General features: G+C 46.6%; 2 protein-coding genes across 2 annotated transcripts; one reads left to right on the forward strand and one right to left on the reverse strand.

Moving 5' to 3' along the window:
- The first annotated feature begins 4,122 nt into the window (after positions 1-4,122).
- Positions 4,123-7,174, forward strand: SNRPD2 (small nuclear ribonucleoprotein D2 polypeptide). Its single transcript, XM_032227360.1, has 3 exons — positions 4,123-4,228; positions 5,127-5,306; positions 6,748-7,174. Coding segments are annotated over exons 1-3 (357 nt in total). The 5' UTR covers positions 4,123-4,226; the 3' UTR covers positions 6,923-7,174.
- A 2,811-nt stretch (positions 7,175-9,985) lies between these two features.
- Positions 9,986-11,023, reverse strand: LOC116515537 (adenosine receptor A1-like). Its single transcript, XM_032227648.1, has one exon. It carries the CDS (start codon positions 11,021-11,023, stop codon positions 9,986-9,988), a length of 1,038 nt encoding a protein of 345 aa, XP_032083539.1.
- Positions 11,024-12,453: the final 1,430 nt, after the last annotated feature.

Here is a 12,453-nt window from a genome sequence, read left to right on the forward strand (position 1 = left end):
GAAGCCGCTCCATCAATTAAATGTTTTAGGATTATAGAATAACAGAATCACGGAAGGGTCCTTGGAGGTCTTCTAGTCCAACCCCCTGCTCAAGCAGGAAACCTGCTACCATTCCAGACAAAGGCCTGTCCGATCTCTTCTTTAAAACCTCCAGGGATGATGGAGGGGCCACAACTTCCAGAGGCAAAATACTCCACTGGTTAATTGGGTAAGGCTGCCTTATTTAATAGGAGTGAAATCCTTTTCGAACTACCAGTGTATTAGTTACTCTCGCTTAAATTCACTGGCCCTTCCGGTGTTTTTAGAATTGCTGGGAGGGTCAAAAGGCAAATACCCCCAATCTTGACTGGTGCCTAACAATTTCAATGGTTCCTGCCTTTGATTAAAAATGTGTAAACCAGAAATGTGACTATTAAGCTCCTCCTAATTTATTTTTCTCTTTCAAACAAGACATTCACAACTTAGGCTAGTCTATTTGAGCCTGATTTCTGTAAATATTCTTCCATCACTTAAGCGGCTGTCATAGAGAAGAGGAGGGATTGATTTATTCCCCAAAGCACCAGAGGACAAGACAAGGAGGAATGGATGGAAACTTATCCAGGAGTGATCCAACCTAGAACTAAGGAGAAATTTTCTGACACTGAGAACAACTCCTCCGTAGAATAGTTTGCCTCCAGAGGTTGTGGGGGCTGCAACAATGGGAGTTTTCAATAAACGGAAAAACCATTTGATTGGGATGGTACAAGTTTCTGGTTTCCCCATTGATTTTGCTGGTCAGAAGATAGCAAAAGATTGATCCCAGGGGCATTGCAACCGTCATAACCATCACAACTGTCGCAAAGCTGAACATTGGGCACTATCTAATAAAATGAAATTCAACGGTGAAGAGAGTCAGGTTCTACATTTAGGTAAGGAAAACCAAAATGCACAGGTACAGTATAGGTGGTACCTTGCTCAACAGTAGTAACTGTGAGAGGGATCTTGGAGTCCTAGTGGACAACCATTGAAATATGAGCCAGCCGTGGGCAGCAGCTGCCAAAAAAGCCAACACAGCTCTAGGCTGCATAAACAGAAGGAGAGAATCAAGATCATGTGTTAATACCACTTTATAATGCCTTGATGAGGCCATACCTGAAATCCTGCATCCAGTTTTGGTCGCCAGGATGTAGAAAAGATGTGGAGACTCTAGAAAGAGTGCAGAGAAGAGCAACAAAGAGGATTAGGGGACTGGAGACTAAAACATATGAGGAATGGTTGCAGGAACTGGGTATGTCTAGTTTGATGAGAAGAAGGACTAGGGGAGACATGATAGCAGTCTTTTGATATCTCAGGGGCTGCCCCAAAGAAGAGGGAGTCAAGCTATTCTCCAAAGCACCTGAGGGCAGGACAAGAAGCAATGGGTGGAAACTAATCAAGGAGAGAAGCAACTTAGAACTGAGGAGAAGTTTCCTGGCAGTGAAGACAATTAAGCAGTGGAACAATTTCCGTCCAAAAGTTGTGAATGCCCAAACCCTGGAAGTCTTTAAGAAGATGTTGGATAGCCATTTGTCTGAAACGGTATAAGGTTTCCTGCCTAGGCAGGGGGTTGGACTAGAAGACCTCCAAGGTCCCTTCCAACTCTGCTATTGTATTGTATTGAATAAGTATGAGTCAGCTGCCAAGCATCTGAATTTTGATTATGTGACTGTGGGGATGCTGTAACAGTCGTAATTATTTAAAACAGTCATAATTCACCTTTTTCAGTGCTGCTGTGACTTCGAAAGGTCAGTATATGAAGTGTTGTAACTCAAGGATTATGTATAATATGAAAAATGCAGATAGATATTGTTTTCTACACCCCTCGAGCCCCAGATGGCCAAAATCCTGGCTTTAAGGTCAGATTCCTCACCCTCATCCCATCTTTTGGTTTTTTTTTTCCAGAGTTCCTTCCTTTGTGCTTAAGGATGAATACAAACTATTTTCTTTCGCTGCGTTCCAGCCCAATGGATAATCCCTGCCTACCTGTTTATGGTTTCTATGCCTGGCAAATGTTTTGGCAACTCTGTTTATTTTAAAATGACAACGTATTGTGTGCACTGACAGCTGAAAAAGACAAGAGTTGTCCCTGAGTTCAACCTGACTCTTAGTGACAAGTTACACACGTCATTTCTGCGCAACACAGGGAAGGAACATTTGCTATGGCCTTTTTATGGACTGTTTTCTCAATTTTCCCACTCCAGGTTTTCAACCCTTTCGAGGGTCTTTTGGCCAGGTTCTAATCAGGCCTGGCCCATTTAGGTTTTGAGGCCAGAAAAGCTTCTTCTGCACCATCCCATATTCTTAAAAAAAGCGAATGAGAAAAGTTGTACAGCTAGTCCTCACCTTATAACAGTTCATTTAGTCACTGTTCAAAGCAGTGGTGGGTTTCAATTTTTCGTACTACTGGTTCGCTTGTGCGGGCGCTCCCCACCACCACTACTACCCGTTCGCCCAATCCGGGCTGAACCAGGAGTAACCCACCTCTGGTTCAAAGTAACAACAGCATTGGGAAAAAAGTGAATTAGGACCATGTTTCACACTTATGACCGTTGCAGCATCCCTATGGGTCACAAGATCAAAATTCAGGCACTTAGCAATTGGTTCATATTTATGACGGTTGCGGTGTCCTGAGGTCATGCGATCCCCTTCTGCAACCTTCTGACTAGCATAATGAGGACCCAGATTGTTGTTGGGGGCAATATGCTGACTCTGTAAACCGCTTAGAGAGGGCTGAAAGCCCTATGAAGCGCTATATAAGTCTAAGTCTAACTGCAATAGTCTAAGGGGAAGCCAGATTCACTTAACTGTGTTACTAATTTAACCACTGCAGTGATCCACTTAATGACTGTGTCAAGAAAGGTTGTAAATGGGGAACAAAGTCCTCTGAACTGTCTTCCACTTAGGAATGGAAAACCTGGGTTCCATTGTGGTCGTAAGTCGAGGACTACCTGTTGTTAGGTACGCCTGCGGCCTCGAGTTATTTGTAAATATCAACCAAACAGTGAGATTAAAGAAACCCCCAATAGAAACCTCAAATCGCTCTTCGGTTGCTGTGTTGAAAAGATCCTTCCACGGCATTAGTAGATCAGCTCCGGCCTCCTCGTTTTTTTTCTCAAAGTGGGGGGGTAGCAGGGGGTCAGGCCCCTCTTTCCCACTCTTTCCTCCGACGTCCGAGAGTGGAAATGCAGAGCTGGACTTCAGAGCTGAAGCGAAGGAAGAATCGAAGGGAAGAGAGAGAGAGAGAGAAGCCACCAGGCTGGGGTCTCCATCCAGGATTGGTTTGGGGTGGGGGGTGGGTGGGGGGGGGTCCATCGAAAGGGCCATTCTGTCGACAAGGCAGGGACGCCCCAGCGGCTTCTTCAGCTAGTCCAGCATCCCAGGGAAGTTGCTGGGCCTGGGAACTTTCGAGGCCCTGAGTTCGAATCCTCCCTCGGGGCGTGGGGAAAGTAGCCGGCTGGCTTTTTTTTTAGCTGGTGCTTTTCCTTCGGCCCAGGCCCACCTCGCAGGGGGGAAAACTGGCAGAGGGAGCCTCCGTACGCCGTCTTAGGCAATAAATGTGCCATAAATAATTCATCCATCTCCCCATGTGCCATGGAGGGGGGGGGGGAGGGCTAATTTGACCGGGAGGGGGGGGGAGGTGGAGGGGAGGGACACAGTTGCTTGAGGCTTTGGTTCTTGGCCCCAAAGACTTAAGGCCTGAGGAGGCCCAGGTTGGAAAACCCCACTCAGTCGTGGGTCTCTCATAAGACCCTGAGGGCCTACAGCGCAGGGTTGTTGTTGTAGCCAATCAGTCCAGTCAGTTTCAGCCAGGATGGGAGCAAATGAAGTAAAAAAAAAAGCAAGCTATTTTCCATTTCGCCTCTTGTTTTCCCGCGTGGACCCTTCGCGCTCCCCACGTCGCCTCAGCAAGACCCCCTAGATAAACAGATCCCTCCGGCGCATGCGCGGTAGGGGAAAAAAAAACCCCCCATTGCGTGTCGGTTTTGTTTTGTTTTTGTTTTGACCCGCTGGGCTCGCCGTCGCCGTTGCTGCAGCGACCGCCAGGGTGAGCCTAACCCCCTCCTTCTCTCTCTCTCTCTCTCTCTCTCTCTCTCCCCTTTGCATTCACGCATGCGCGCCCTCTGTTTAGCCCGGAAGCGGAAAGTGTTCCTTTCTCACCGCGCCGGAGTCGTTTCTCAAACGAGCGGCGGATCCATCACAGCGGCGTCATGTGAGGAAGGCGGGAGGGAGAGATGAGGGGGCGCTGGACGGAGGTTGGGGGGCGGGGGCGGGAGGAAAACGGGGTTGTCTCTGTGTGTGTGTGTGTTTGTGTGTTTTCTGCGTGTGTAAAAATGTCCATAGAAGCTTCTTCTCGGCCCTTACCGTAAATCTTGGAATAGGCGCCCCTCTCGAAAAAATGCTCCCTCCTGGAGTAGGGAAGGAGCCCCTCCTCTCGCTTTATGCCCCCCCCCCAAGATATAAAATGAGTGTGTATCTTTGTAGTTGGAAACTGGAGAGCAGTGACTCTCTAAGTAGGCGAATAGCAGTAATAACTTTCTGTTATATTCTGAATAACAGGTTTATATTTGTAGTCCGGTGATTTACACCAGTGTTTCTCAACCTTGGCGACTTTAAGTTCTGTGGACTTCAACTCCCAGAATCCCCCAGCCAGCTGTGCTGGCTGGGGGATTCTGGGAGTTGAAGTCCACAGAACTTAAAGTCGCCAAGGTTGAGAAACACTGATTTACACACGCAGCATCGTGATGGTAATTGTTCTAAATTAGTGCAGACTAGGAGTCGGTGCTTTTCTGTTGCAGAATTATTAGGAGAAATGAATAGGAGACTTTGCTTTTCATTCCCCCTCGTGGTGATGGTCCGAACAGGAGGCGTGATTTATCTACTGAATTCCCACCCAATAATTTGTTAAAATACTTTGTAAAAAAGAAATATGGGGCTACTAAGAGAGCTTATTTTCATCCAGTTAAAGGTTTAAGTTAGGACATAACCCCAAAATCTAACATTATGTATTTATTTTCCTTTCTTTTCATTTTTTTTAGGTTTAAGTTAGGACATAACCCGAAAATCTAACATTATGTATTTATTTTCCTTTATTTTCATTTTTTTTTTAGGAGCCTCTTAAACAAGCCCAAAAGTGAGATGACCCCCGAAGAACTGCAAAAGCGGGAGGAGGAGGAATTCAACACAGGGCCTCTGTCGGTGCTCACACAATCCGTTAAAAATAACACCCAGGTGCTCATCAATTGTCGCAATAACAAGAAGCTTCTGGGACGTGTCAAGGCCTTTGATAGGTAGGCTCTCACCTCAGCATGCTTCCAATCCGTCAGAAGATTATCTGTGGGATTTGTTTATATTTTTAGTGAAGCAATTCTGGAGTCTTCTGGTTCATTTAAGGTTTCTTATTCAGAACGAGCTGAACTAGGGGTCCTCAACTTACAACCATTTGTTTAATGACCATTTGAAGTTACAATGGCAAAATTACAATGAAAAAAGTGACTTAGGACTGTTTTTCACTCTTATGACCATTGCAGCATCCCGTGGTCAGAATTTGAATCAGAATTTGGGTGATTGGCAACTGGCAAGTACTTACGACAGTTGCACTGCCCCAGGGTCACCTGTTCACCAATTGTAACCTTCCCAGTTGACTTCTGACAAGCAAAGTCGTTGGAGGAACCCAGATTTGCTTAGCTACAACATGATTCGTTTAACAACTACAACTAATTCACTTAACCATGGCAAAAGAGGCCATAAAAAGGGAGCACAACTCACTTTACCACTTGACTTCCTTCGTGGCACGACAAAACCGCGCTCCACTAAAGCGCGCCCGATTAAACCGCGTCGCTGACGTCATCAGCAGGGCGACAACAGCGACCGCGGAGAAAAAAGGGCGCTTTAAATAGCGCTTTGAAAGCAAGCCGATTCAAGTTAAGGTAAGGGTTAGGTTAAGGGTTAGGGTTAGGTTAAGGGTTAGGATTAGGTTAAGGGTTAGGTTAAGGGTTAGGTTTAGGGTTAGGTTTAGGGGGGTTAGGTTTAGGGGTTAATTTTAGCTTTAGCGTTTACAGCGTGCTTTTTTCGTCGCACTGTGATGACGTCAGCTACGCGGTTTCATCGAGCGCGCTTTAGTCGAACATGGTTTTGTGGTGGAACCGACTTCCTTAGCAATGGAAATTTTGTCCTCTGTTGTGGTCGTAAGTCGACTGTCTGTATGCGGGGATCCCGAGAAGTAAAGGTGCTTTGATCCAGCGTAGCCAGTACACAACTCTCAGTGGCTCCTTAAATCAGGGGTCTCCAACCTTGGCAACTTTAAATCCTGTAGACTTCAACTCTCAGAATTCCTCAGCCAGCAAAGGAATCCTGCGGAATTCTGGAAATTGAAGTCCATAAGTCTTAAAGTTGCTAAGGTTGGAGACCCCTGCTTTAAAGAAGAGGGGCTTTTCCTGGGCTCGGATGGGATTCCTATGGACTGCAATAATACGTTTATCATGAATTCCCAAGAAAAGCTCATAACTCCTTTAAGTAGCTGCCAGCAGGTAGTATATAAACACCGGTATATAAACATCTTGTGCAGCAGATTCAAAGTTCCATTTTCAGATCGGAATATTTTTTTTTAGCCTTGAATTCTGTGGGGATCTACCTCTCTCGGAACCTCTTCCAGGGTTGTTGGGGATTTGCCAGAAGCCGCTCGGGGAATCTTGTCTCTGTGTAACACCAGGCACTTCCTTCCATCACCAGGCACTGCAACATGGTGTTGGAGAACGTCAAGGAGATGTGGACCGAGGTGCCCAAGAGTGGGAAAGGCAAGAAGAAGTCCAAGCCGGTCAACAAAGACCGTTACATCTCGAAGATGTTCCTGCGAGGAGATTCGGTCATTGTAGTGCTGAGGAATCCCCTTATTGCTGGCAAGTAAAAGAGGCCAAGGTGGCTCACGAGCCTGCCAATGTCAAGATGGCATGTTTAAGGTCATCTCAAAAGACTGGAATCCGTTGCCTTTAGTTTTAAGGCGGGGATATAGTCAACTGCTTTTCAGATGTTTCTTGTGTCACAAGTGTGCAGCTCCCTCACGTGCTGACAGATGAAATTCCCTCGTCACCTCAGTATGTTCCATGTGGGTGTTATGATTTTCCTTTTTTTTTACAGAATAAACATTTTGTTGAATTTGTTGGATGGCTTTTGTGTTTTGGGGCTGGCTGGTGCAGGCGCTTTTGCCCAGTATTTCATGATGTTGGAGAGTTCTATTTATGAATAACTGAGTTTCTCCCATCTGGTGCGGTTCAATGATTAGATGTTAGATAAAACTTGTTTGTACTTGGAGGCAGTACCATTTTATCACATTTCTGACAGGGCAAGTCTTTTGGCCTTCTTATGTCTTCACTACTTGGTTAGGCAGCATACTTTAAAAATTCTTGGATCAAACCAAATGAAGAGTATTTTTGCAACCAGATGTCTCTTGCTGAGTGGGACCAGAGTTTTCTGTCCAGAGGTTTGAGATGCATGCCTACATGTGTTTTGATTCAAAGAAAATAAGTATTTTTAATCCTGTGAATGCCCTCTTCTTGCCTCCTTAAAATGATTTTTTAAAATACCTCTGGTAAGGAAAGGATATTTAGGGATCTATTTTCTAATTCCAGCATTTTCCATTAAATACCATCACACTAGCAATAGCAATAGCAGTTAGACTTATATACCGCTTCATAGGGCTTTCAGCCCTCTCTAAGCGGTTTACAGAGTCAGCATATCGCCCCCACAGTCTGGGTCCTCATTTCACCCACCTTGGAAGGCTGAGTCAACCTTGAGCCGGTGAGATTTGAACCGCTGAACTGCAGATCACAGTCAGCTGAAGTGGCCTGCAATACAGCACTCTAACCACTGCGCCACCTTGGATCACACCCCTGATCAAACCCTAACGCCAACCAAAAAAAAACACTATCCTAATCCTGACCCCAAATATCTAGCTTTGAGGCAGGGACGTCAAACTCAATTTCACCGCGCATCAGGGCTGTGGTTGACCTTGGGGGGTGAAGACGACTGGGTGGGCATGGCCAGCTTAACACCTCTCCCTAAGCTGCTGGCATATTTCCTCTTCGCACTGGGTAGACCGGCCAAAGCGATGCGGGCTGGACCCTTACGTTCCCAGGACGGCCCTGCAGCCCAGATCTGAACACATCACGGGCCAGATCCGTCCCAGGAGCCTTGAGTTTCACACCCCTGTTTTAAGGACTGAAAGTGGTGAGGCAAGAAATAGTCTAAAATGGAATAATTAGGTAAATACCAGGCGGATTTGTCTAACTCTCAAGGGAGGGAAATGGTAAAAATCAATTCACTCAAAAGGCCAAGGATTTAAATCAGAGATCTTCAAACTTGGCAACTTTAAGACTTGTGGACTTCAACTTCCAGAATTCTCTAGCCAGCATGCTGGAGAATTCTGGGAGTTGAAGCCCACAAGTCTTAAAGTTGCCAAGTTTGGGGACCCTTGGTTTAAATCCGGAGCGCGCGCGCGCGCACACACACACACACACACACACACACAGTTTGATTACTACGTATTTTCTGCAACACAGATTTAATACGTGACTTCTTGTTTGCAATAAAGCAACTGATGTGAGTTTTTGATTCTGTAAGCAAGTATACGCATGGGCTTGAGTGGAGAACAGATTTATTATGTCTGGTATGAAGTCTGATGTCACCGTACCATACATTTAACACAAATGGTAACCTGTTAATTTAACCCTAACACATAGTCACAAAAGTCAATTGGAGTTGGATAGCAATGAAAAATAAAACTGACGTAAATTTAAAACCATAAAAGATTTAAGATTTGACGTGTTGTAAGAATACAATATTTGTACCCAAATTGAAGGTTAAAGCTTTTCTTCAGTATGAATGTGTGTGTAAGAGGAAAAAAAGCAATTTATACTAGAATTCCTCAAGGTCCCGCAATTCCCTGATACTTTTTCCTACTTTCTTTTCCACAGTGTGTTGTCTGTCCTGCCATAAGCGCCTTTTCCACCCAACAGGTTAGCAAGAGCTCACTCCTTAGGCCCAGGGGGTCATTCTTTTATTCCGCCCAAGCTCGGTGCAATGTTCATTCTTCCCCAGCCTCTGAAAGCGTCTTCATATTGCTCTGATATCAGATCTTTTTACCACTTCATGCATCCATTGGTTATGTCTTTTGGGACATCACCATTGCATTAAAAACACATTTAAAATATCCATTATCTCCCAGGGAACAACTTAGCTGGATACATCGAGCAAAATCCTATGGTCCCATGGGGAGAAATTCTGTATGGGGACAGATTACTTTTCTAGAAGGTCTTGGCAGGAGTCTGGTTGAGGTGCCCTACAGTCTTTTCATCACACATGGAGGAACAAAGATAGAAATATGGAGAAGTATTTCTGCATTTCTGGAAGTGACACACAAATTGTTGTCTTTACTTTGCACAATGATGAGATCAGTAGCAGGGTTTGCCATTTAGTCAGTGGTAGAACAGGGTTCTCCAACTTTGGCAACTTTAAGACTTGTGGACTTCAGCGCCCAGAATTCCTCAGCCAGCCTTGCAAGGAATTCTGGGAGTTGAAGTTCACCAGTCTTAAAAATAGCCAAGGTTGGAGACCCCTGTCTTACAACATGTCCTTACTCGGCACCTGCTTAGCAAACGCAAGTCATCAACAGCTACGCGATCCAGAAAGCAAATGTTTAGTTTCCCAAGAAGTCTCTACTTAGTTCTGGGGAAGTGGGTCCAGTCTAGCGTTCCTGGTATAATCTTGAAAAATAATTAGGCAGTGAGCTGTAAGTTGGTAGGTCATTGGCTGATGCTCAGGGTTTTTTTTCCTTCATAGCTACCACAGCAAAAATAATATTTCCAGGTCTTCCTGCCCCCTCTTGTGGAGAGAAGATTAATGGCTCTGGTGTTTTCTTTCCGATTTGAACAATGGTTTGAACAGTTCCACCCAAGCGCCGGAATTTTTAAGTTCACTTGCCTGGCAGGAAAGTGTTATGAAGTGGCGGCGGTTCTACAGTGTTGGCGGGCGTCGTCCCAAGCGCGGAGAGTTGGCCGGAACCACAGATGCAGACCAGGGTGCTTTCGAGGGCGTCTCGGAAGGATCGCACACGGAAGACGTAAACCACCGGGTTGATGGCAGAATTGGCGTGGGAGAGGATGATGGTGGCCAGGATCAGCTGACTGGGGATGCAACAGGTGGGGCAGAGGAGCATGACGGTGTTGAGAATGTGGAGAGGCAGCCAGCACAGAATGAAGAAGAAGAGGATGATGAAGAGCGAAGTGGCCATCCGCATCTCCTTGCGGGCTATGATCCGGCGCCTCTTCTGAGCGCTGATGTTGACCTCCCCTTCGGCCACTTTGCGGATCTGACGCCTGGCCTCCAAGAAGATGCGCCCGTACAGCATCAGCATGACCCCCAACGGGGCCAACATGCACATCATGAAGTTGAAGTAGACCATGTAGGCGTTGGTGATGATGCTGTTGAAAAGGCACTCCCTGCTGGGGGGCAGGGGGTCGTGCCAGCCCATCAGAGGGATCAAGCTGGTGAAGATGGACATCAGCCAACAAGCCGCAATCACCAGCAGGGAATTGCGAGGACTTAGCAGCGACTGGTACTGGAAGGGCTTCAGGATGGAGACGTATCTCTCCACAGCGATGGCTAGCAGCCCGAAGACGGAGGCTTGGGTGAACATCAGGAGCAAGCAAAGCATCAGGAGACACAGCTGGGGCCTGGACTGGGGCAGCCCCACATCGGTGAACTGGGCACAGGGGATGACCACTGCCCCCACCAAGAGGTCCGCCACAGCCAGCGAGAGCAGGAAATAGTTGGTGACGGTGGAACGCAACTTCCTGTTCCGCAAGATGACCGCACAGATGAACAGGTTGCCCGCGATGGACAGGAGAGCGGTCAGGCTGTCGCTCAGCAAATAGGGGATGTGCACGGTAGGCCGGGAGGTCGCAGCGGTTAGAGGGCACTGAGGCAGACTAACGAAGGATGAATTCTCCATGCTATCCATCACAGGAGTGGGGCCATTTGGACTCCGGCTCTTCCCTTCCGGTTTCTGGAACTCTGCAGATCGTTCTCCCGTCACCTTCCATGCTTGAGGAAAGGAAGTCTTGGTGAAATGGGGTTGGGGGAAGAGGAGAATACGCCGCTGGGAATTCCGCCGGGTTTCTCCGTCATTCTTGCTTGCGTTACCCAAGTCTGTGAATCAGAAACATTTAAATCATCCACATGTACAGGAAGGAAACATAAGGTGCTGTCTTTCGGGGTCCTTAGTGCTCTCTGAGCTTGGTGGACATTTTTCATGAACCCAACTAGTTAATCTCATCAGTGTTTAAGGGAGTGGGGTTTGTAGAGGAAGGAGGAAGAGAGAGAAACCCAGAAAGAGGAGACGGGCCCGCAAATCAGGTCTGGGAAGTATTCCACAAGTTTGGGGTTTCCAGCCTTGATGCTTTGGTTTGTGGGTTTTTATTCCTTCCTCCGCATGATCAGCCATTGCCGCACTGCCTGTTACAGCCCATGGACCTCACATCCATTTACGGCTTCCGTAGTTTTAGACATTTCCTTGTCCTCTCTTTCAGGGGTCTCTTACCTTGTCAACTCTTAAGACTTGTGAGTTTCAACTCCCAGAATCCGTCAGCCAGCCACGTCTTTTAAGTTGCCAAGGTTGGAGACCCCCTGCTGTACTTGGATCTTGGGGTGATGCCAGGCAGAGGGAAGCAGTGGATGTCACGCAATATGCTTGCTGCTTTTTGATGGACGGGAGGTATACTGTACAATGGTGGCATAGCTCAGCCAAGAAAGAAACTAGATAAGTGGGGTTTTGCCCTCCTGGGAAGGTTAAAAAGCTAAATAAAAGACATGGGAAAGGATTGAGCTAAGGAAATTGGTACTGCAGCCGAATAAACTAGAAAGGAGGAAGAGAGGGAGGGGGAGGAGGACTGGGGTCCTTGATGCTCTCTCGAGCTTGTTTTCTTGCAGACCCTTCATGACCAAAATTCAGTAACATCATCACTGCCAGAAGGGACTGAGGTTTGCAGAATGGAGGGAGACTGTAGGGTCCTTGGTGCTTTCAGACTTTGGTTATTTTCTTGCAGACATCTCATTATCAAAGTAGATAACATCATCAGTGCTAGAAGGGTGTGGGGTTTGGGAGGAGGTGGAGGAAGATAAATGCTTTTCGTTTTCTGAGCTGGGTTATTTTCTCGCAGACAAGAAAACATTACAAACCAATCTAGTTAACATCATGACTACCAGCCCTCAGTCCATCCCTGAGCTACAAATATTCTCTCCTATCAGAAAGGGACGCCCATTGCGACATTTAGTCTTGTGAAAGCAAGAGCTGAGAATAGCACCCTCGAGTTTGGAAAATAAATAGCAATAGCAATAGCAATAGCAGTTAGACTTATATACCGCTTCATAGGGCTTTCAGCC

This window comes from Thamnophis elegans, chromosome 12, assembly GCF_009769535.1.
Source record: "Thamnophis elegans isolate rThaEle1 chromosome 12, rThaEle1.pri, whole genome shotgun sequence".
Taxonomy (NCBI): domain Eukaryota; kingdom Metazoa; phylum Chordata; class Lepidosauria; order Squamata; family Colubridae; genus Thamnophis; species Thamnophis elegans.